Source organism: Enoplosus armatus, chromosome 5, assembly GCF_043641665.1.
Source record: "Enoplosus armatus isolate fEnoArm2 chromosome 5, fEnoArm2.hap1, whole genome shotgun sequence".
Lineage (NCBI taxonomy): Eukaryota > Metazoa > Chordata > Actinopteri > Centrarchiformes > Enoplosidae > Enoplosus > Enoplosus armatus.
The window spans coordinates 10,422,611-10,447,272 of NC_092184.1; the positions used below are offsets into that span (position 1 = coordinate 10,422,611).

Below are 24,662 nucleotides of genomic sequence, written 5' to 3' on the forward strand. Positions count from 1 at the left end.
TCTCTCAAGGGAAGTCTGAAAAACTAAAAATCTGAGATGAGAAAAAGTTTAATGACCCTCTCCTGCTCCTCAAAAAGTCAGACTGTATCCTCCCTTTAACAAAAAGAAAAAGCACATAACCTCCCCCCTTTCCTTACCCCTCCCTCTCTTCTAATAATCTTCATACCGTCCCTAAGAGCCTTAAATAAATGCCTGCGCTTGAGGCATATATTTTTAGAAAGGACTCAACGTGACTGTCTTGCATCCATCCTTTACTCTATATCTGCAGCCACATGCAAATATGCACAACTCACTACACTTCCATCCCACCTGGATTTTGCACATGAACAGAAACGAGACCATCTGCATACTGTCTTCCGTAATAAATGCAATATTTGCACTGAGTTTCTTTGAGCTTGTGAGTTGTTTTTTAAACAGTTCTAAGAATTGAGCTGGTGAGTCATTTCATTGTGTATTTTACATATCCAAGAGATAACTTTATTGATAGAACTTAAAAAAGGGACAAACCTCTGAGCTTGCCAGTGAATTTTTAATGGGTGTGAGAAGTCATGAAGACTGAAGTAACAGGATACAGGGATTTATACATTCAACACTTTTCAAATGCCATTTTTTTTGTGCCTTCAGAAATAACCTGGCCTTGCCATCAGGGGACCTTCACAGAAAGTCCTCAATGACTTTGAGATGAGAACCACCATTAACAACTGGCAAGAGATGACTTTCACTCACATCATGACACACACAACAAGACACAGGGGTTTTAAAACATCAGTCAACGTTGATCTGTTACAAGCAAGTATAATGTGATCTTTACTGTATGTGCACCTGTCATACTGGTTTTTTATTTAAATAGGGGCCATAAAGGCTTACGGCTACATCCAACTGAGGTTTAACACATTTGCACTACGTGTGAATTACGACTGTAAAAATGCATTTTATTCTTTCTCAGCATCATTCAGAAACCAAAAAGGTTACAAGGATCTTGCAGACAAAACAGAAAGCAAAGAATCAGCTGAATAAGTAGGTCCACTGGGTAATTCTCTGGTTTTCTCTAGAATTCAGAAAAGCTATTGAGTGAAAAAAAAAAAACACTTTCTTGAGGCCAAAAAAAAAAAAAAGAACCAACAGAATCTCCATATATATTACTGTAGGGACTATCATCAATGCAAGGCACCACAGGAGAAAGGACTCTGTGAAAAGAGGAACATGTCTAAAAAAATGTTAAAATGTCAGTAAAAAGTGAGACATCTCTCTAACAGTCTGACAAAGTCAGGGGGGAGGTGGGAGAGATAGTGGGAGGGTTGGGGAGAGTTGGGGAGAGTTGGGGAGGGTGAGGGGCGTAGCAACAGGTCAGGGTTCAATAATGGAGTGAGTCCCATGTAGTATGTCCAATTTATATTTGGACTTCCTCTTCAGATGGGCTCTGGTTTGAGCTTTTCAGCCAGGAAGTCGCTGACAAATTGATCCACCACGGCCGGCGTGATCTCCTCTACGTCACGAACATACTTGGCACGGGCCGACATGTCCAGGATAGTGAGCAGAGGCGCTGCTTCTGGGAGGTTAGTGTAGTCCCGCAGGGAGTCGGTCATGTCATCCTGGGGTGGGAGAGAAGTGCAGTGATTAGTGTGATATTACTTTCCCCTGCACACTGCGAGCTCTACGTTTATTGAAAAATCACTGAAAGTCTATTGAAAATGCAATATTACAGTGCTGACAGTGAGCAGGAATTCAACATTTTATTTTGCACTTTACATTGTACAGCTCGACTTGGTTTTCTTGTAAATTAATGACATCTTCAGGCTTCTTTAAATTAGTCACATAAAACAGTCTGAGAGGGAAGAATATGATTGGTTGAACTGGCCACAACCTGTTCACATACGCAAACTGAACCAAGTAGACATATCTAGTAGATATATGACAAAAGGTCCATCTTCACCTGCAGCATTAACAAACTACTGAACTTCAGGTGTAGCGATGCCATCTGAAATGCCAGCAAATGTCACTGAGTGATGTGCTGTTTGTGGGGGTGACTTGCTGCTAGGTAAGAGGGCGGCCTTTTATATTGGCCCTTGGCTCATAATCCGTCCATGTTCTCATCGCATTTAAATTGCTTTGATGAACATGCAAGTCAAACACTGGATACGTTCCAGGTGAGAAGACACTCTAAATTACACATTTCTCTGCTGCACATCAGTTCAGACTTGCTTTTTGGCGAAGGGAACTAGGAGAGCACCAACTACTTGAATTATGCCAAATTAACATTACCCCATAAAATTCAGAACTGCCTGGCACAATCTTTATTAATGCACGCTTCTTGAAAGAGAATATGAAACTCTCTCCCGTTTTTCCTGCAGGCAGCCTGCCCAGAGACGCCAGAGAGCTGCTGCTTAGTCACGCATCCTGCTGTGTGGAGAGACAGGAAGGAACCAGGTGGGGGTCCAACAACATCACTCCTTTTTCAAAAGCTCACACATGTAAGATATAAGTCTCAACGCAAAGCATTTGATTAGCACAAATGTAGGAGTCTCGTTGCAGTTATTCTGAAAGGGCTTCCCCCATGTTCTGCGTGAGGCTTGATGTCACCTTTCACCTCTTAACAAGTCAGGATTACAACCCCTGTAAGGTAACAGAAATGAATCACTGGCAGACAGGCAGGCAACAACTTTCAAACAAGCTTGATTAATTATTGAGAGAAATCACACCCTTTAGTTCTGGGAGTGCTTCTGGGATTGGCATTCCTACCTTGACAGAGATCCATTATTCGAGTCAAATCTTCTCAAGGTCTGATGGATTTCTTGTGTTATGCTTTGTAAGGTCACACAGTTCACTTATTAGATGTGCACAGCTACTATCGTTTGAGACATTCTCCTTTCCTCATGACAGCATGACCTGATTTCCCCTCAGCTTAGTTTGCTGGCTCAGAGGGAGTCTTGCAAAGATTAAAGATCAGTTTCATATGGAAAAGATTATGTTGAAAAGGCAGAACTAACAAGAAAGGGCCAGAGGGTGGCACTGCAACAAAGAGTTGGACTAATAGAGGCAGCGCCTCTGATGTTAATACTGTTACTGATTTATGTGCCAGTGTGAGTTTTGTCAAAACACAGACAAAGATAAAGCGACTTTGGATGGATTTCCTGCTACATACAACGCTCAAACATTCCCTCCTTTCAGGCCTCTTTGTTGTGTCTCCCCTGTTATCAGAAAATCCGCAGCTATTCTTGCTAAATGGATCAAACCACACAATCAGCTCTTAGACTTCTCATTGAATAGCTTGGCTGCGCTGCTACCTAAAAAGGATAAGTATGCCAAGATGAAGTCTGTGACCTCTACTTTGCAAAACTGCTAACAGATGGAACAGATGAGTTGCAGTGTGGTATTTTGTTGTAGGCAGCTAACTTCCTCTGAATGGAGCCCCGTTTCATTACGCTGCAAATCACCATACATTGACCACTTAATGCTCACAGATGTAAGCTGTCACGAAGGACAATGCTGTTACGAGTGAAATACAGCTCGATATTCTCCTACTACAAATAAAAAGCTTTGTCCTGCATGCTCTCTTGCAGCCATACTAAGCGTAGATTACAGATCATCTGGGCACACAGTGTAAAGAAACCACAAAGAGAGAAATTCCACAGTCTGTCACCATGGCCTTTCCAGCCTCTCCGATATGAGGAGATGTAATCTCTGCATCAGTCTTCGCCCCCGTAGGAAGTCATGCATCTTCTTTTGTTTGGCTACTCTGCTTGTGTAAACTGCTTCTCGTGAGGTGCAGCCATCCCAGAGACCCCCCCCGCTCGCCTTCTGCAGCTCAGCTCAGAACAAAAAAGACAAAAGGGCCTCTCTGCTACAGCTCGCACTCACAGCTGTGATAAGGCTCAGCGTGTGTTTACCATGTGGAACCTGCTGGGCCATGTCAGGCTTATTCTGATTATTGATGCACTGTGGCATTTCACAGACGATGACCATCTGATAAGGTCTGAACTGAGAATGATAACACGCCTCCCCCACTGGCCTCTGAGCCGGGGCTGCGTCCATCTCAGTGGCCCAGCTTTGCTGTCTTGGGGAAAAGTCATCATGGTGAAATTTTGGATATTCTCAACAAGTAATTGCTCATCAGTTTATATCGCAGAAAGCGAAAACATCTTTGGTTGGTGGGCGCAAATGTAAACAAGACAGATGAAGAACATCTCTTGAGTTATGTAACATACAAAACTTACAGCCTGAGGTAAAAAATAAAGTCATATAAAAAAAAAAGGAGCTGCACTACATCTTATTACTGAGCTTTGAGCAAAAACACAAGAAACGTTCAATGTGTTTATAATTAAACAATAATAAAAGTCTACATGCCATACTAGGGGCTCTGTGAGGCCGCACATAGCTTTGAGCTACAAGCTAACATCAGCATGCTAACATACTCACAATGACAATGCTAACATGCTGATGTTCAGCAGGTATAATGATGTCTTAGGTTTACTTAACATGCTAATATTTGTTAATAAGCACGAAACACATCCTTCGTTTCTGGATCACCAAGTTATTACAATTTATCCTGAGGGGGACACATTTCATGCTGTTGAGACATTTCACTCACAACCACAAATGTGAATAGAGCTTCAAATAACAATTATTTTCATCGTCGAATAATCTTATTATTTCCTTGATTAATCGATTTATCATTTGGTCTATAAAACATCAGAAAACAATGAAAAATGGCCATTACAATATCCTAGAGGCCAAGGTGACATCAGCAAATGTCTTGTTTTATTTGACCGACAGACCAAAATCCCCAAATTACTCAAATTACAGTATTGGAAGACTAAGAGGGATGACCCAAAGACAGTGGGCGTCAGTCATCCTAGCATGGCTAATAATATAATACTTATTGAGCTTTACATACAAAATCAAGCACGGGGAAACAAAGAGGCAACAGTCACTGCTGCTTGCCACAAAACTCTTAAATTCTTATGTGACTGGATAATACCACTGGAGTTCATTTTGCATGCAACAGCCAGTTCACAGCAGACATGAAAGAACAAAAGATCTTTCATTCTGCTGTATACTACTCTGTGGCGTATGGTTTTTTCAGTTGGGTAAGAAGATCCTATGTCATTCTGCTCAGCCTGGCCTCCCCCTGAGAGAGACTGCCAACATACTGCTGTCTCATGGACACAGAAAACCCAGCAGCTGGCCTGGCAAGGAGCGTGCGACTACCAGGCCTAACGCGGGCCAAGGTGCGCCCAGAGACTGGAAGCTTCAGTCTCAGAACGGCTGAAACGGGAAGTGATATCTGACCGCGAACCCGATCTGGAACTGTAACCTGGTGATTTCATAGCCGGTTGAGCGAGAGCCAGGAAATTATACCTGCGCTACATGGATGTAAAAATATCTGCCTTAGCATGTGTGCCACAAGGGACACAAAGCAAACTGCAGCTATAACACAAGACGCTTCTTAATCACTGCAAGCTCCAGTGCAACACTGTTTCTTTGTGTTAGGTCAAATAAATATTGGCACACAGACAATGAACACGAAACACAAAACTTGAGCTTTTCTTGTGTGTCAGTAACATTTCAAGGCTGACATCGGAGTGGAGCGGCCTTGGACCGACACACACAGGGTCAGACAGTTAGCACATGTGCAAGACCCACGGCCAGAAACCTGAGCCTGCCCTTGGTGTGTGTGACACAAGAAACCAGCGCAGTCCTCCCAGACTGCTGGGCAGAGAGAACTGGGAGGAAGGGGAGCTGGAGGGCAGAGGTAGCTAATCTGGTAATTATGTCTGCTGCTGTTGCTAACTCCACCAGCTTGGGAAAGGTCGAGACAGAACAACACGAGATAACCAGAGTTATGAAAACTCCAGGTCCGTCCCACACAGGAAAGACGTGGGAGGAGATGGAGTAGCAGATGGAGGGATTATTTGGACGCAGTCTGAGGGAGTAGAGAAAGTCTGCTGGCACGCTCTGGGTCTACCCATCATGATAAGGGTTGAATTCTGGGTCACGGAGAGGAGTGAGTGTCACTCTTGCAGGTTCAAGAGGCTCAAAGAGGGTCCTCTCATGGTGTCATTTCAACAGTGGTCAAGGTGTTGGGTGGACTTACAATATGTTATTAGAACCTGACTGGTGAAATCGCTGGGCTAAATATAGGCAGATATTAGCATATTACAGATATACTGGTATTGGTTATGTTGGTGGGTTTTTGTTGTTGCTGATTGAAACAGTGTTTTTATATTAATCACATCACTACGTGTAATTTGAAAGGGGTGGCTTGTGGTGGCAAACCAATTGAAAATGATCCCCTGACTGCAGTTCCCGCCAGCTCTATGAAATGTTTTAGCATCTTTTAGCTCATTGTTTTGGTTTTGCAGTCCGCAACTTTACCACTTTGTTCAGTCTCACCTCTGCCGTTGTGTCACTTTTGGCGGCAGCAGGCAGCTGTTTTCAGCGAACAAGCTCTAAAAACCAACTGTACACTACCTGCTTGGCACCAAACGGCAGACAGACAGAGTTAGCGACCAGCTGGTGAACATAGTGGAGCATTTAGCAGCTAAGGAGCCAGATATTTCCCTCAGGAGTTGGTGGAGACCAAAAACAGAGCTAAAAGCAGAGTGAATATTGGACATTTGCCACTGGCCAGGAGAGCACTGACAAGTTTAGTTTTGATACTGTTAAGTGTCCCTGCTTTGTACATATTATGGTCATAATTCTTCAAAAAACAAAATTAAGGGATCCTAATGAGAAAATATTGTTTATGTTATTGTTATCAGATTTTGTAAACTCTTAAATATAAATATCAGCCTATAAAATCCTGTATGAGTCAGGCCATATACTATATGTGATAACTAAAGCACATGGCCAAGCACAGACAAAAACACTCACAGATGATTTATATCATTCAAGAATAGACGCAACTTCAGCTAAGCAAGTTTGTGTGAAATGGTATTTTATTCTGTCTCGAGGGGCTTATCTCACCTCTCCAGCCACAAAGAACAGCAGCGGCGTCTCCTCCTCCTTGGCTTTGTACTTGGCCATAAGCTTCTCTGCTATTGGCTGAATCAGCTCCTTGGCCGGCTCCAATTCACCTTCCTCCTCAGCGTCTGAACGGACCAGGAAAGAGACGCAGAAAGATGTTAAAAGTATGAAAGAGAAAAAGCCACCTGGGAGAGGAAAAATGCACAGATGAGTGAAATGGGAAGCAAGGAAGGCTGGTGGACAGATGAGTGAGGACATGAAAGGAGCCGTACAGATGGTCTCTGCCTTGTTTTGTAATCCACTTTGAACTCAAGAGACACCTGGGTGGTCTCAAATGTTGAGGGCCACCACTCCTTTTGGTGCTCTATTGTCTTCTTTTGTTATCATGTCCAACTTGGACAGCCCGTCTCCGTCCTTGCAAAACTAGCAGCAAACTGTCCTACATTCATGTCCAAGTCATTTTTCTATGCTGTTCACCAACATTTTGTTTCTTTGCACTTTCTCTATTAGCATATAAATAGACAGATAAATACTAGAACACTTCCCACAGACCTTTGGACCTTTCAACACTGGAAGAATTTTCCTGACATTCAGTATGCTCCACACAAATGCCACTTCATTCACTCTACAAGGCAGAGCCCCATTTGGAGCTGCAGAGGCTGCATCATGAATGCAGGTCCACTCACCCACGAACAGGACGAGGCAGGGCCCCTCGTGGAGCTGCACGGCGTTGGACTCGCTGAGCTCCAGCACGGGCCGGGGGTGCCAGGGGAAGAGCCGGCACTCTGGGTCGTTCAGCACCTCCACGCGGCCCTGTCGCGTGATCATGTGACCTTCTGCGTCCAGCAGAATCAGCGTGGGAATACCTGGTGAGGGAGAGGGAGGAGGTGAGGAGGGCAGGAAACGGGCAAAAGTGTGGGAGGTAGCTAGGGTCATTTCCGTTAATTATCGCCTCATGACGCAGACTGCTCCCTCTCCCACTGAGATGTTCTTTGTTGTGTGGATGTTTTTCTGACCAGTTTCTGCCTCTCTGGTGACTTTCATCTCTCTCTAGCTATCTGCTTTCACTTTTGGTGTTCCCACTTACATGACCCTCTTTTTACATGTCATTGGCTCCCACCATCCTTCTGATTACAATCTCCTTGCCTTATTAACAGCCTTATCAGAAACAGACACCATCCTGGAGCAAACAATGTATGCTAGGGAGTGTGTTCCTGTCTGCGCATGTGGACTGAAGTCAACAGAGGTGGGGGCCATCATGAGTTGCATGGGTGTGAGTGCGGGAAGGGGGCAGTGTTGACTCGTCCTCCATTGCATTCCTTGCATTCTTTGCAGGAGAGGCTGAGAGCCAGCTCTTGCTGACTTCGTCCACAGTCCTCTGCACACACACAGGGGAGGGAATCAGGAGAAAAGAGCGAGGCACAGAGGGAGAGGCGCAGCACTTCCGTAGCGAACAAGACTGTAAACTTGATAACCGGCCCACATTCCTCAGGCTGCAGGGCAATCTGTGTTGCCGTTTGCCTGCCCAGCTCAGAGAGCTGTCAGCCATTGTGCCATCGTTTCAGTGTGTGACATAACTAAGCTTGGCAGAAAGAAAATCCACACTCTCTCTACTCAGCTTTAAGATCTGAAGCAGCATTTATAAGGAAGTGACTGTACAATACCTTGTATTCCATAGAGTCTGTTTAGTCGTGATCGCCGAGCCTCATCTGGATACGGCACCGCCAACCACGGCATCTCGCTGAAGTACTGCTTAAAGGACTCCTCTGACCTGCAGGGGTTGGAAAGCACCGAACAGCAGCGCAACAGGTGGTGATTTGGTGGTTTCAATTAACAGCTGAATAGAGACGACTGATTATTCGTGTCCTTGACAGACAGAGACAGATGTGTGTATCATTCTTACCTGTCAGCACTGACAAACACAATCTCAAACTTCTGACCCGACTCTTTGACGATTCGATATGTTTCCACCAAGACCCGGGTCAAACTGCGGCATGGCGGGCACTAACAGAGAGAGAAACATGGAAGACGAGAATGTAAAAGGAAGTGAATATACAGTACACATGCTGAAGCAGCTTCTATTGCTGTGGGTATTTCCAAACTCTCTTCCTCTTAAAACATTAATCCAGCTGTAATACTCTAGCTTGAGAGCGTATTTGTTGTTCTGTGAGAGTGTGTGTGTGTGTGTGTGTGTGTGTGTGTGTGTGTTTGAGGGTGTGTGTGTTTGGAGAGGCCACACTCTATCCAGGCGGGTGGTATGGCTGGCATTAAGATGACATCACAGTGCCACAGCAGCAGGAAGGAAAACAGACTGGTCTTAACTTCCAACTTCTCTCTCTCTCTCATGCTCTCTGTATTCTCTCGCTCAGCTTTCACTGATGAAATATAGAGTTAAAATACAAATACTGAATATTTACATCAGACAGAGTAAAGAGCTTATGCTATTCATGTGTTTGGGGTAACATTTTTGGACCACCTCCTTGAAAGTTCACCTTCAGAGATATTAGAGTAGACTTTGTGATTTCTACTATTTTCATATCATAAATTCGCTTAAATATGCCTGTTTTCTGGTGTGGAAGGCTTAGTGATACAACTTTCTGAACTTAGTGAAGTTAAGAATAAATGCCATAACCTATTTGGTCATCACATCCATATTTTTTATTTGTCTTTGGTGCAAAATATCCTATAGAAGTACCAGTAGTCATCTTTAAAATATGGGCAGATTATCAATATAAGTATTTGGTCGAACACATTGATTTTATTAATATCATGTCAGCAAATCATGTGTTTTTTATTCAAATGCATATATTGTAATGTCTTAAACATTATTATATTATACATTTTTTTGTATCATCTATTTACAATTCATGTAATCCTTTTTATCCTGCCTTACATTTTTGGCGAGGTCTTTGTACATGCTTTAAGCTTCCTACTTCTCCTGCACAGGCTTTTATTTTGAAGACATGTATGTGTGAGACAATGTAGGTGTAAGTCTGTTTTCTTATTTGTATATGAATGTACATATCTTTTAAAATAGTTTGTAATGTGAAAACAAATAAAATATGTTCTCATTAATATTATCTAACATGCAGCTAAGTATATAATCTATTCCAATTTATTGACTAGATGCAGACGGTATTTCGTTACCATTCACACTGATTATAGTGGCTACAGCATGTCAGACACGTTCATTGATCCACTCATAAATACTCAACATACCAACACAAAGGGATGGTGGGAGTGAGAGTGTGGAGCACAAAGCCAGCTCATTAATTGACTTCTTCCTCGGTTGCTCAAAAACGTAAACTCTGTACATTGTGTTCTATATTCATTATAGTTTGCACATGTGATGTCAATGCTAAAAACATCACAAAGCCCTCTTACATGGGCTTTTGTTTTCCAATGTTTGAGATTGAACTATGCTTTTAGCTAAAGTTTTACTGTAATGAATTACTCTAGCAGAAATATTCCCTCACACTGCAGGCGAAAAAGCAAATGCACAGTGAAATATAGGTCAGGTTTCTCTGCCATGGGCCATTTCAGGTCCCTACAACATTACGAGGAAAAAAACTTAACATGCATTTCTGTGTAAACAGATGCCAAAGCCAGGTGCTGGCATTTCATGTTTGTAAAATTACTTTAATAGCGGATAGATTTACACGAGTAACCAGGGGGAATGTGGTGTAAAAACACTGCAAATAAACTCCTGTAATGGCTTTTGTGACTTGTCCTTTTCAATTTCGTATGGGTCTGGGGTTTGAGCCAGCCTTCAGGCGTCACTGTTCTGAAGAGCCGGTCTCTGAGGCTGCGGCTCTGGCAGCTGCTGCGCTGACTGGCCTCGGTAGCCTGCGCTGCATCTCATCAGGAACAGTCCACCGATGATATAACGCCTTTCATGCATCACTGAGTCATGACCTTTACTGGATATCAGCAGGTCCAGCAGAGAAAGAGACAATAGTGATGATGTCAGTGGGGTGTGGTGACCAATGCCGACTTTAAAAAAGGTCCAGAGGTGGTGGTGAAAGGACCGACCGAGATAGCTAACCACCGTTAATGTAAACACACAAACACAATGGAGTCGCCTCCACCCTCCTGCTGCTCTCTCCTATCTGTCTCGACTAACTGCTCTCTCTCTTCCTGCTCCGCTCTGCTGGCGATGCCCTTTCTTCTCACCGATGTGTCAGTGTTTTGACAGAGTTAGGAGGCCAGAAAAGTAAAAATCAGGGTCCTCTCTCTCCTTTTACTCTGCTCTCTGTACTCACCCAGTGTGCTGAGAAGTACACTCCCACGTAGTGTCCCTCCAGAGAGCTGCTGTCTGTTGTCTGCCTGTTGTTCCTGAGCAGAGGCCCTGCCACCACCTCTGCAAATGGCTTCGGCCCCCAGGGGAACTCCAGGCCTGGGAGAGAGTAGGAAAGCGGAAGGGACAATGGAAAGGGAAAATCAGAAAAATAAAGATAAGAAAACAAGGCTAAGAGTCTACAGCTATGCTAACATGCTAACGTCAGCATCTGAACATGCTCACAGTGACAATGTTAACATGCTGATGTTTAGCAGGTACAGTGTTTACCATGTTCACCATCTTAGTTTAGCATGCTAATGCTAATAGGCAGTTAATACAAAGCCTCAGCTGAGGCTGATGGGAATGTCAGTAGTTTTGCAGGTATACTGTATATACAGTATAAACCAAAATACTGGACAGATTTTGAAGCAATGATGGCGCTAGAAGAAACGTAAGTGGATCACCAAAATAATTACAATTCATCCTGAGGGGAACATGAATTTCTGGTCCAAAGTGGTGGACAGACTGAGCCGACCAACATAGAGCATAGAGCCACGGCCCCAGGGTGGTTAAAAAACATGTTTCAGGTAAAATGAAGAACTATTTTTTTCATTACCGATTAATCTGTGAATGACTTTCTCAATTAATCGATTGGTGAAAATGGATTTTTTTTCTAACCCAAAACAATTAATAGATGCCGATTCATTTTCTGTTGATTGACTAATCGATTAATATGACACGTGTCATGGCTGTTGGATGACAAAAAGTAATTGTGTACTTGTCATGTCTACAATACTTACAGGCTTTTGTGACATCTGCTATTGGAAATACACACCAGATGCAAAATGTGGTTTTAATGATGACTGAAAGCCATGCCTCTCAAGCAAATGAAGGTCGCCAGAAATACTTCCCTCTCGCTCTTGTTGAGACATTTTTTTAATCCTTTTTCATGGTGTCTTCATTGTTACCATCAAGCTCTAGAGACGCATTTGGTACAGCCGAATTAAAAAGGAGGTAATCATAAATAAAACCTTGTATGGCTGCTTCATAATGGCCTCTTTATGAAAGCGTGGTCGTCTAGGGCTTCATTAGGCAGGAATGACACGTCTGCACAGCCTTTTATTGTTGTCCTGATTGTAAAAGTGCACTCCATCTTTGCGCTGCAGGCTAGTCTGCCGCCACTCAAGTCAGGCCTTTCATCGAGAGTGAAAGGCAAAGGGTCCTGAAACGTTCCCCCGCCCCTCCCAGTCTCGATGTATGTCAAACTTTTAGTGCCCTTTTTCCTCTTCTAACCGTAGCTGCTGTAGCTGAATGGATTTGTCACATCAGGAAGTGCTCTCAGTCTGCCTGTCAAATAATGTGAACATGAAAATGCATCAAAATGTACAATAAAACAAAAACATAGGGCCTGCTGTGAATGGTGTAGCATTGTGCCTATGCCCATATTTGCTACTGAGGCCAGTGATTAAGCTCTTCTCCAGCCACATCTAGTTTGGATGATCAGTTAATGAATCATGGATAATACTGCAGGCTTGGTCTGGCTTTCATTAACCAGGCAGTGAAATCTGTCACAATCCTCATGCGAAAATCAATTCTGCTGTGCGGCCGCTGTTCTCCCTTCTCACACGACGAATGGCACTTTTTTCACGCTGACCTAGCAGCGTCTGAAGCGGCGACGTTTTAAAATGTTGACATCTTCTCAGCCACAGAGGACGTCCTCTGCACAGGAAAGGAATGCAAGTCCGCTCTTGTTAATTCTCTGCCTCCACTTCAAAGTGCTGAAATTATAGTGTTTGCAGATGGGGGAGTGAGACACGGACACGCTATAATATTCATGCAGCACCATAATTACGGCAGCATCAACACAAACGAGGGGAAAAAACGTTGTTGCAGAATGTTTTAGCCAAAATGCTGAATGATGTGGCACTGCAGTATCTCCACAGGGAACTCTGACCAGGCATTTGATAAACATCATGACACAGAATGAGTGTGACTGTGGTCATTACATTTTACTTAAATTTAAGTTTATCTTACTCATTCATGTTGTGCAACAAAGCTGTACGTCATGTTGTTGTGCCCTCTTCTTCTGCAATGGACTGGAGAATCAGCACCACCAGCTGTTTGTCTCCATGTGACCAACTCATTTTCATAACAGAATGAATGTAATTTCTATTACATTTAACTTGCTCCTTCATGCGCCCTTGCCTTGGGGGAATTTTGGTTCATACCTGCTGTTTTATGGGGAACAGGTGTGACAGTAGAATAGACAGTGAACCCAGAGAGAGTGAATTTGGGTGTGTTACTGTCTCGCTGTCTTTATGGTGTTGGTGAAAGAGATTATTCAAGGAGACAGACAAAGTATGTGAGAAACTGATCTATGGTGTTCTGTCCTTTTGACCCTCAAATGTCTTCCTATTACCTCATTAAACTGTGATATTTTTAGGGCTGAATGGTTGGTGGTTGGGGTTGAGGTTAACCATTTAGTGAAGAGGATTAAGGTCAGAGCTTGAGGCCAGGGACTGAAAGTAAATCAGCGTGATGTCTTCACTAATAATATACCATGTGTGTGTGGCTGCGGACACTGCCGATCTCACCTTTAGGGTCATCTCTGACCACCAGTAGACCATTTCGACATACCACCTTCCCCGTAGCTGCGTCCACAAACACCAGAGACGGGATACTGGTTACCTTGTACTTGTTCCACAGCTTCATCTGTAGAGAGAAAAAGACGAGAGGTTGGAAAAAAAAAACGTGGATGGAAAAGACCTCAATGTTTGCATTTATTTCAATTTCAGAGCTGGAAAAAACTGTTTAACGTGGTCTAAAAGGTTGTCTTCAGTGCAGCTACAGTCCTGAAATACTACAGTATAAACGAAACAAATGTCATCTGAGTACCATATATATTTTATAGGACAAACACCTTCTCTCTGTTGTTTAAAAGAGACTCAGGAGACTAGAAAGTAAAATAAAAAAATGAGAGGGCGAGAAGCTGCTGCACTTTAAGGAGGCTGAACTGGAGTACATTCACTCTGTCCCTGCTGTGTCATCAATAAGAGTAAAAGAAAAAATAACTACTTTTTCTCTGCAGTAAAGAGGAAATTTCTGAGTCCTTTTTAAGTGTTGAGCACTGTGAATTATTGGAGCTTCTTGGATGGAAGATTCATATTTTCATAGGCATTTATGAGCGGCCATTGGCCTTAAATTTAATCATAATACTTCCAATATGATGAGTTGATATTAATACAGCCTTATAAAGTCAGAAAAGAGGCTTTATAGCCAGAACTCCGTGGATGAACTGACACTATTTATAGAGTTCAGCCATCAGTGCAGCCCTTAACATCAAAGAGCAGATCAAGCATTTCACATATCTGAGACTCACTTTCCATATCAGAGGGAAGAGTCCTACACTGTGAATAGAAAATAGCCGTGTCTTGTAAAGAGTGGCGATCGGCACTGTGCAATGTTGCTGCTTCAGCACGTACAGAAGGAGAAGGGGATCCCTCGCATGAAATCCCATACCAGCTCAGAACAAAAATGAGAAACATTGTTTCCAGAAAACTATAGTGTCAGTGTGTGTTTCACCCTCTTTTATTTCACCTTTCAGGTTCTGACACATTTATTGAATAGAAATGCCTTAAATGACTGCAGGGAATTATATTAAAAAAAGAGAGAGATTACAACATAGTCAAAGGAAGAAAGTCAAGTAAAAATAAACACACATCCAATTTATTACCTGCTGTACTCAGCCAAACACTTAAGTACCCATATAATATAATGATTTGTGCTGTCTGTATGCTGCAGTAGTTATTCTAATAGGTTGTGTGCCAAAGGAAGTGTGCACTGCTTTACTTGAGACTCAGTGACTTAAGCTTGGAGTTCGGTTACCGCTGAGCTCCAGGTTGATGAAAACCTTTTGTTGCTCTTTTGGTGAAAACAGTGACTTCACTGCGGAAACGGGCACAAAGACTCTGATATGCAGACTGAATGAGAGGGAGAAAAGCCTTCACAGTGTATGTTTTACTCATACTGTGTCTCCTCTTTGCACAAGTTACACATATGTTGTCATGCGCTCGCCCGAGGTCAACCACAGGCCCTCTCTGACAGCAGAGGTCAGACAGTCTGTCCCATGGACAAGACGACCCGGAGCCTCACGACAATGTTGGTCTGGAAATCCGTCAAAAGCAAACTTCAGCGTCTGCCACAGTCAACAGTTTTACCACACGCTCCATTCTGCTCTGGAAACTCAATCTCGGCTCACAAATTGATGGGGTTAGGGGCATTAACTGTGACTGTGTCTCCAAAAGCCAACGTGCCGACACTGCATCTGTGTAACTGCAGCCATTTCACTCAGCTGCCTGCTGTCATCCGGGCTGATGATGTGAGATTGAGAGCCGGATTTAGCCCGAAAGAGTGTGAGAGGGACACAAGAGAGAGAAAAAAATCAGAGTGATAGGGTGATTGGTTCTGCACTAGCACTGAAATGTCAAGAAATGTATTCCATGTCAAGGCCCAGGTGTATCAACAACGAGGTATGTAACGGTGTAACATGATTTTGAAAACAGTCACGTGTTCAAAAGAATGGCAAATGACATGCACTGCAAGACTAAAAACATGTGCTTTTCCACTAGATCACGGTTAAAATAAACTGCTTTTAGCTACCACCCTCTCACAGGTTTACATTAAGGTTTTTTGGACTGGTAATCTATAGCCATGCTAGAGGCTCTGTGAGGCTGCAGCTCTGTACCTCAAAATAGTGCTTGGAGATAAATGCTAACATGCTCACAATGACAATGCTAACATGGTGATATTAAGCACGTGTTATGTGTACCATGTTCATCATCTTAGTTTTGCATGTTAGCATGCTAACATTTGCAAATTAGCACACAAAGTACGGCTGAGGTGGATAGGTATTTCATTCATTTTGCAGGTATTTGGTCATAAAACAAAGTATTGGACAAATAAAAATTGATGATGGTGCTGGATGAAGTCAGTAGGATTAATCCTCTGGAAATGTTAGTACAATTTATTGGCAATCCATCCAATAGTTACTGAGGTATTTCAGTTTGGACTAAGTGTTTTTTCTGTAGCAAGTATAACTAATGAGAATAATAACAAAAAAGGAAGAAGAAACCTGCTGCGTATATGCAACCCACTGTAATCTGTAATCTGACCGACTGACTGACGCTGCCATCCCTAGAGCCATGCTAGCAGCATGGCTAAAAATAGAAACCTACACTACACGTTAGGGTACATCCTCTAAGATCATAGTAAGATAACTGAAGTGCAAGGATACTTATTTTAAAAGTGGAGGAAGATGGCTGTGTACCAAGTCTAAGTGCTCTCATGCTGCAGCAACAAGACAGCAGCTAAGAGATTTGTGTAGCAACCTCAGAGGCAGAGCCGATTCCTCCTCTTTGTCTTGCCACTAATTTACAGCATCCTTGAATCACGTCATGCCTGGTGATTTGGCTGCAGATCAGAGTGGCCCCGGATGCTAAATCCTCTGAGGGTTTAGATCTGCCTGTAGAATGAAAGGGCTGTTATGATTTCAGGGGGGATGACTGACCTTGTAACTACAAAAGCTACATGTCCTGGAGTCGCAAACAAACAAACGTCAAATGGATTTCATCACCTTGAAAGACAAGAAAATACCGTACATGGGTGGGGTGGTGTTGAGTTTTCATTGTCATCTACTTGTAAAACCGAAATCTTCCTCCAAAACACTGAAGACAATAGCTCTGATAATAACAGCGTCCCTCTTCTGTCCTTCTCGTGAATAGAAAACATGAGGATCACATGCCGCAGCGATCTATTTCCCCAAAACACCGCTTCATTGTCAAGAGCAGCAGGCTGTCTATTATAGCGGAGACAATAAATACAGAATGTGACATGATATGTTGTACTAGAAAACACACATAAATCACACTGCCAAATCTGCCCTCATTCCTTGGCTTAAGAAACAGCTTGCAAGTTGTACGAGTGGTGTTAAGGATCTTTTTGTCATCTTGTCAGGTTTTATTACAGGACTCATTCGGTTAAAGTGTTTCTTACTGTATTTGCTGCCATGTGTAGAGCTGAGAAGAATAAAGGAGTAGTCTTGGAAAATACGCTTATTTGCTTTCTTGGTGAGAGTTAGATAAAAAGATCAATACCACTCTCATAAATCTGTACAATAAATATGAAGCTACAGCCAGCAGCAGGTTAGCTTATCTTATAGGGGAAATGGCTAGCCTGACAACGTGTCATGTTCACACTTTTTGTATAATTCAAACAAACAAGATAGAAAGTGTTAATTAGTGAGCTTTAGAGGTGTTGGCATGCAGATTTGTTACCTTTGGACAAAGCTATGTTAGTTATTTACTTCCAGTCTTTATGCAAAGCTAAGATAACTGGCTGCTGGCTGTAGCTCCATATTTCCCATACAGAGTGGTATCAATCTACTCATCTAACTCTCAGCAAGAAAGTGAATAAGCAAATGAATAAACAATTTTCAAGCATCTCAAATTTGAGGCTACTTTTCTCTGTTTGATATCATTGTAAACTGAATATATATATTTGCATTATTCTCTGGCATTTTCTAGACAAAAAGATTAAAGAGGACGTATTATGCTTTTCCTTCTTTTCTGTCATATATATATATAATGTTACAATAGAGGATATTCATACTAAACATTGCCAAATAATGAGGTAAATGTATGTAAAAGTAATCCCTGTGAGCCAAAAGCTCAGGCTTCAGACTGCTACTACTACTGAACGCTATGTTTCAGTTTTTTCAACCGCCGTGTCTATCTGATGTCAGATAGGCACGGATGTCCTTATATGGTAACTCTGCTGGCACAGACGGGATGTTTATGTTTATGTCAACATTGCTTAGTAACGTTAGGTTTATAGTTTGCCTTTGGAAATTCTTCCAAAGACATCCAGAACTTTGCTGGCCAATCAGAAGAAAGTGGGCTTTTAGGGAGGCGGGCCTTAAAGAAACAGGAGCTCAAACTGCTTGTTTCAGACAGAAGTTGAACTGAGGGGCTGCATGAAGGGCCAGAATAAGATAGATCAGGACTTTTTTGAATTGTGAATCATGTAGAATCTAGTGGAATCACAAAATGAAAATACAGAGCTGGAAATGAGCATAATAGGTCTCCTTTAACAAAAATAATCATTAGTTGCAGCCCAAGCTGTTCTCTTTACTGATTTATGAGAGATTTCTGTTGGCAAAATACAAAAAAAGTCTGTCCATCAGAGCAGTCAGTAGCTAATTAGCATGCATACAGCTTGCAGACTGTATTCACTGCATCAAGATTGCATGTTAGCACTACTAGCTTTCTCTAAGGGCGCCTCTATTCATTCTCAATATCAACACAGTGTTTAACTATACAGCCAAGCAAGAGGCTTGCCTATATAGTTACACAATGGTTTAAGAATGCCAATAACCCCTGTAGAGAGCCCACCAACTGTTAAAGACTCTAGGGAGAGCTGGAAATCCATACTAACAATCCATTAACTCTCTTGGACATGCAGGCATTAGCCCCACACTATGCCCGGTGCTCATCATGCTAATTGGATCACGCATGGCTGCGGATCCATATCCAGAAGGAGAGCAAATCAGCCCACTGTGGGGCCAGTAGATCAGTGTGCATGGGCATACCAAGGTTGAAAATCTTATCGCCCCACTAATCAAAGAAAATGCTGATTCTTTTTAGATGTAGCTAAATCTATTTGATGGGGTCAATGCTTGCATTCATTTCCTACCTGTACCCATTCTAGACTGCAAGTGAGCAGGAAAGAAAAAGGAGAGAAACAAACCCCCTCCCAAGATATCCACATTTCCATGTTAAATGTCATGCGTGGCGATCGCTTTCATGCCTCTCTGCACTGTTGCACTTTATGGAAACATTCTGCGCTTTTAGAGGAGGTTAGCTTACGTGCAGAAGCCCCAACAGATTTGAGGGCTAAAAGTTTAAAATCAGTACACATCTGCTTCAGTTTTGAAACCCCTTGCAGCCTCGTCCTGCAGTGAGATTCGGCTGCTGTCAGTAACCAGTGGGTCTCTGCAGTGGATCTAGTGTGGTAGCGTTGAAAGAAGTAGAGTGGAAGAAATTTCATCACTCAGTGTGCCCAATTCACCTATCATTGTTCGAGCCCTATCTCCTAACATATCTGCTTTCACTGGGCCGGTCAGGCCTGAGGCATCTGCCAGACGCTCCCATCGCTGCTTCATTACAACAGTGCCACTACAAAGGACAGTCAGCCTTTTACAACAGAGGACATGAGAGGTGTCCTGCTGTGACGCTGATAGCAGCACACTCCTTTATCTTTGAGTATTATATGAGGGACAAATGGTGATAATCCAATTGATATTTTTTTTTCAACAACCTAGTGTATTCACAATTCGCACAAAGTAGATTTGTGGAATTTAATTTAATCAACTGAGGAATCCTCAATGGAATTTATCATCGGGCAAAAATGTCCCCCATTTAATTTCATTCATGTCAAGTGGAATTTATTGGCACAGTTTACAGTGCAGATTGGGAAAAAACAAGTAATGTTTTCCACATTATTCAGAGGGGACACAGATGAAATCATGTTCCAGTTTGATTTGATTTAAATCTTCAACAGGGGAGCCTTTTTCTAAATAAAATAAAATGTTTATACTCGTACAGCACAATGATCTCCTGCACAGGAGAGATAACAGTCAGGCAGTCGATGGCTTTGCGTCTTCCCATACATCTTGGTTGTTAGTGTGAAGCCATTTGTTAGAGGATGGAAGGCTGTATGTCGTATGGACAGACCAGCCCCCGCAAGAAATGTTCAACAAAAGCATGTCTTTTACTTGGACGTTTTGAGAGTGCCTGCAGGTGGTGTGGTCTCTGACCATAAAGATTTACTGTAGTGGCGTCAGGGAAAGCTGGTCGGACTGGACTCTTGGTTTGCCTCTTGGCAGGTGCTAACACAAGCTCCTTTAGAAATCAAGCCCCATCACCTGTGCAACACAGATAACTTAATCTGCAAGGGGATTCAAACTAACATGCTGGTGCTCAGCAGCATCAACAGCTCATTCATCATGTGTGTGTTTCAGGTTAATATCTAAAACATTCTGCATTCTTGTATCAGCCTTGAAGACAGATGAGAAACAAACGTCTCCTGTCAGCTCGCTCATTACTTGCTCCCTACATCTCCTGACAACATCGCTGTAACTCCCTTTTGGCTGGGCCCCTGCAGCCAGCTTTGACTTACATTCCTCTATGCTGCACCCCACCTCTGTTCAATCTGCTCCTGAGGCTCTCAGTAACTGCCTGTATCCACTTCAAAACCCTGTTGCTGCTCTTCATGGCTACAAAGGGAGCCCTCCCCTCCCACCTCTTAGCCATACTTCAGCCAACACTATGTAGGCTAGTGTGTGTTACTTAGCGCCTCCATCTGTGCGGCTCTGACCTGACTATCGCTTTACCCGGTCAAGAGTCTTCACTGCCGTGGCTCCCCCGGTGGTGAAATACACATTTCAAACCCTGTGACAGCTGCGCAATTGCTGCCCTTTCCCTGTGCTAGACTGATGACCTATCTCTTAATATGCCGCAGCTTCATCTCGTTTTGCATGTGCATGCCGTTTTGCCTTACATAAACAACCGCAAGAACTATGCTTTCATCTTTCATCTTTAAACCACAGCAAATTCCTTGTAATGTATGTTACTTGGCAATAAACAGTTTCTGATTCTAATTCTGATTCTGATTTAGGGCTTTAATATCACTCATATCTGCACCACTGTTTTGATGATGAAAAATGTTTTTTGAAAAATGTTACCCAATTTTTCTATTTTCCAACCACTTCCATTTTTTTCCCTCCGGTGTCAGCTATATTCCTAAAATATAAAAAGTACAGGCCACTCACTCCAAACTACTCCACTGTGCTCATTACAGAGGCTCATCCTGCACTACACATCCATTGTGATGGGCAAATGCACTTCCCCGAAAATTGTCGAGCTGAAAGAACACAGCAGGCTTCACACCATGCCTCTTCAATGCAAAATGTTCCTGCTATCTCATGTATTTTATTAATCCTATAACATTCTTCGGCTGAGCCATTTTGGTGGCGGATTCACCAGAACGCAGACAGGAGACGCTGGCTAAATTGCTTTTTCGATAAAGGCCCCCCGTTGCCACGGCAACCCCCCCCCCCCCAACCACCACCACCACACACACACACACACACACACACAAAGTCAGGACATGTCACAGAGTGCCAGACACATTGTGGGCTCTTAGTTAATAATTCAGTGATAAATTAACGGTTTTGTGAAGAAAACAGGTGCCAGAATGTCAGAGGGCTTGGGGGAAATAACCCAGCAGAAAAAGGGAGAAACAGAGAGAGAGAGAGAGAGAGGGAGAGAGAGAGAGAGGGGAGGTGTGTGGGTGTTTCCCCCTTCCAGCCTTGCGTGGAGGCACAAAAGCAACCCCCTGAATACGGGCTCTAAATCCAAACTTGGACCCTGTATGGCGAGAAGTTTTTATGTAGTAAAGAACGCTTCGTAAAAAAAGCAGGGGGGATTGTAAAGGAGTAAAAAGCCAGGGCTCAATAGGTATCTGCAGCATTGTCTCTCCACAGGCGTGGGCTGCCCCTGAGGCCTACATTTGGCAAGGTCAAAGGTCAGGACGGTAGGGGGTGCATTCTTCACTCCCAGCGGTGTTTAGACCAGTCTGCCTGGCTCCCTGCCCCCCATAGACTTACTGTTCTTTATTTCTCTCTCTGTCTATCCCTCTTTCTTTATGAGAAGTTACAAAGAGCAAAGTGTAAACCTATTACACGCACACACACACACACACACACACACACACACACACAGGCCATATCCACACTAATGTGGAAAAAATGTAAATTGTATCCTTTTCTCTCCGCTTTAGTCTTCCAACCATGCTAAACGGACATTTTCAACCACAAAAATGTGTATTTTTGAAAACATACTCTGTCTGTAGAGAATTAAATTAAAAATGCCAGTCTTAGACATTGATGTGTGATAATCACATGATTTGAGGCATCAGTCATGTGATCCATTTTTGGGAATCCTGATTTGCTGTCGTGCTCTCTTCCCACGCTATATTGTTGTAAATACAGTAACAATCCATGCAGCTTGGTGGAGACGGGGTGAAGCTGCCGTCTTATGCCAACTAATCACTGGAAAACACTTCAGCGACCAATAGTTTTGGTGTTTTAGTGTGGACATAAACTAAAATAAAATAAAGAAATGTTTATTTAATGACAAATCTTTTTTTAGAAGTTCACTGAGCCTTAGTTACGGGTGCTATGCTTAAGTTTTCTGTGTACGCACGGCATATGTAGTTTACAATTGTAACGGGGCAGTTTTACAGAATTCAAATTGGCGTCTTGGTTTCAGACAGTGGTAGTGGTGGTGGTCCCATTTCTAATCGGCAACTGTTGATTTTGCTGGCTGAAATGACAAATGTCGCTGGCAGATTTTCTCAGCTGAAGCTAACTAGTTAATTAAGCTAGTTTGCTTACATTAGCTACGTTAGCTTCATAAAACAGCTGACGTTTCCAGCCAGCTCATTTTAAATCAAGAATACTGTATAAAAAAATGCTCTTGATGGCTACATACATGACTTTGTTTGAAGATTTGAAGATTGAGGCTAAAACTAAAGCTAAAATGTTCCAGGCAAACAACAGCATTGTTCTTGTTTTGTGGTTTAAACCTCACGAAATCCAATAAAGTGCAGAAAAGAACCGCTAACAGTAATCGTTAATCAATCATTAAAACGTTACACTAGTAGCATCCAGGAACAGTTACCACAACATACGGAAATACTACACAGTGGGCTGGGCTTTTTTAATATTTTTTACATAACTTGTAACCCTACAAAATGTAGTCAGATAATGAAATACTAACTGTAGTAATCCTAACACTAGGTTAGAGTTAAACTAAAATACTTTTTGTTTAAGGCTGGGTTAGGATTACCAAAGTAAGCTAGTTAGCCAGACATGCTAACGTTTACACATCCATTACTCATTCATCTAGCAATCAGAATGACAGTCTTTCCAACAGCAACTTTCAGAAAACAAAAATAGACAATCTTTCACAAACAGAATGTGAGAAGTAATATGTCGTCATGGTAACGTTCTTATTCAGGTCAATCATTAAATTCTGCTAAACGTACAACTCAAGTCAGCCGTAATGATTTACCTAAACACTGTCCACAGGATGACAGAAGCTTGTATGAATGTTGTGTCATGATTTCTCAGTTTAGTTGTAACTCACACCTTCTACCATCAGCCTGCGTTTCATCAAGTCGAGGCCTGCAGGGTCTAACAGACAGACAGATAGAGACGATATAAAGCTGGTCTGGCTCTGGACCAGCTGGACCTGCTCTATCAGTTACCTTAGCGTGACCCTCTGAGACTGGCATTATACACTCCCAGTGATCAGCCAAGTCATGACTTGGAAAGCCTGGTGCATTTTTGGAGTTTTTTTCCACGGCAATACAACACATACTCTCTCTCTCTCTGAACTGTAATCCAATACAATACGGAATGATTCTGGCGTCAAATGTGAACATAAACTGAAAACCTCAGACAAGCGCTTTGTATAGCCTCATTAAGTCTCATCCCAGGCCATTACATATTAATGAGACAAAACACACATTAGAATAAGCCTTTCAGCACAACTTGATTTTTCCGCCTGTGCTTCTTACACTTACTGCTCAATTAGCTACACTCAGCAAACAGACCCACAGCAACCGTGCATTAATTCTACCCATGAGCCTCCATGTTACCGTCTCTCTGGTACCCCAGTTTCCTGGAGCGCCGGGGGAGGGGGGGTTGGGTGTCGGGTTTAGACAGGCTTCCCTGTTGTGACCTCTGTTTGACCCCACATTTAACTCCCACCATTCCTCCTCGTGCTGGAGCCCTGGGAAGTCTCATGGAGCCGCAGCCCAATCCCTGATCCCATCACATCACAACACATTAATATTTATGGAAATTTGAAGGGAACATTTCAGACACATTATCAGCGTTTTGTGCATAATCAGGGCAGCTCTGAATTCAATATACGACAATCTACCCAACACATCTTTACATTTAGGTGGCTGGTTAGCACTCCCATTGTGTATTTTGTCTGCGCTCACACCTTTAACCAGCCTATAGTAAGAAAATAAACTGCATACAAGTAATTCCAGTATGAATCGATTTATAATGGCATTCAAATAGTGACCATGCCTTCACATTACTGAATACAAGCAAACCAGACAACTGACGACACACAAAACACACTACATTTCAAAATAAAGGCGCATTATGACTGTTAAGATATGTTTTGAATATGTAACAATTTAATTATCAATCTTTGACCGTAGCACCGGCTCATCTACGCATCAAAAAAACGAGGAGGAAGGGGAGACTGTGAGGCTGGTC

General features: G+C 42.7%; 1 protein-coding gene across 1 annotated transcript in view; it reads right to left on the minus strand.

Moving 5' to 3' along the window:
• Positions 1-515: 515 nt before the first annotated feature.
• nxn (nucleoredoxin) overlaps positions 516-24,662 on the minus strand; it is a 56,766-nt gene continuing 32,619 nt past the window's right edge. Inside the window, exons 2-8 of the mRNA XM_070905851.1 lie at positions 13,840-13,957; positions 11,229-11,362; positions 8,870-8,970; positions 8,631-8,737; positions 7,653-7,832; positions 6,967-7,091; positions 516-1,592 (exon numbers count right to left, since the gene is read on the minus strand). Of these exons, the coding sequence (XP_070761952.1) occupies positions 1,410-1,592; positions 6,967-7,091; positions 7,653-7,832; positions 8,631-8,737; positions 8,870-8,970; positions 11,229-11,362; positions 13,840-13,957 (948 nt within the window). The 3' untranslated portion in view covers positions 516-1,409. The remainder of the gene's footprint in view (positions 1,593-6,966; positions 7,092-7,652; positions 7,833-8,630; positions 8,738-8,869; positions 8,971-11,228; positions 11,363-13,839; positions 13,958-24,662) is intronic.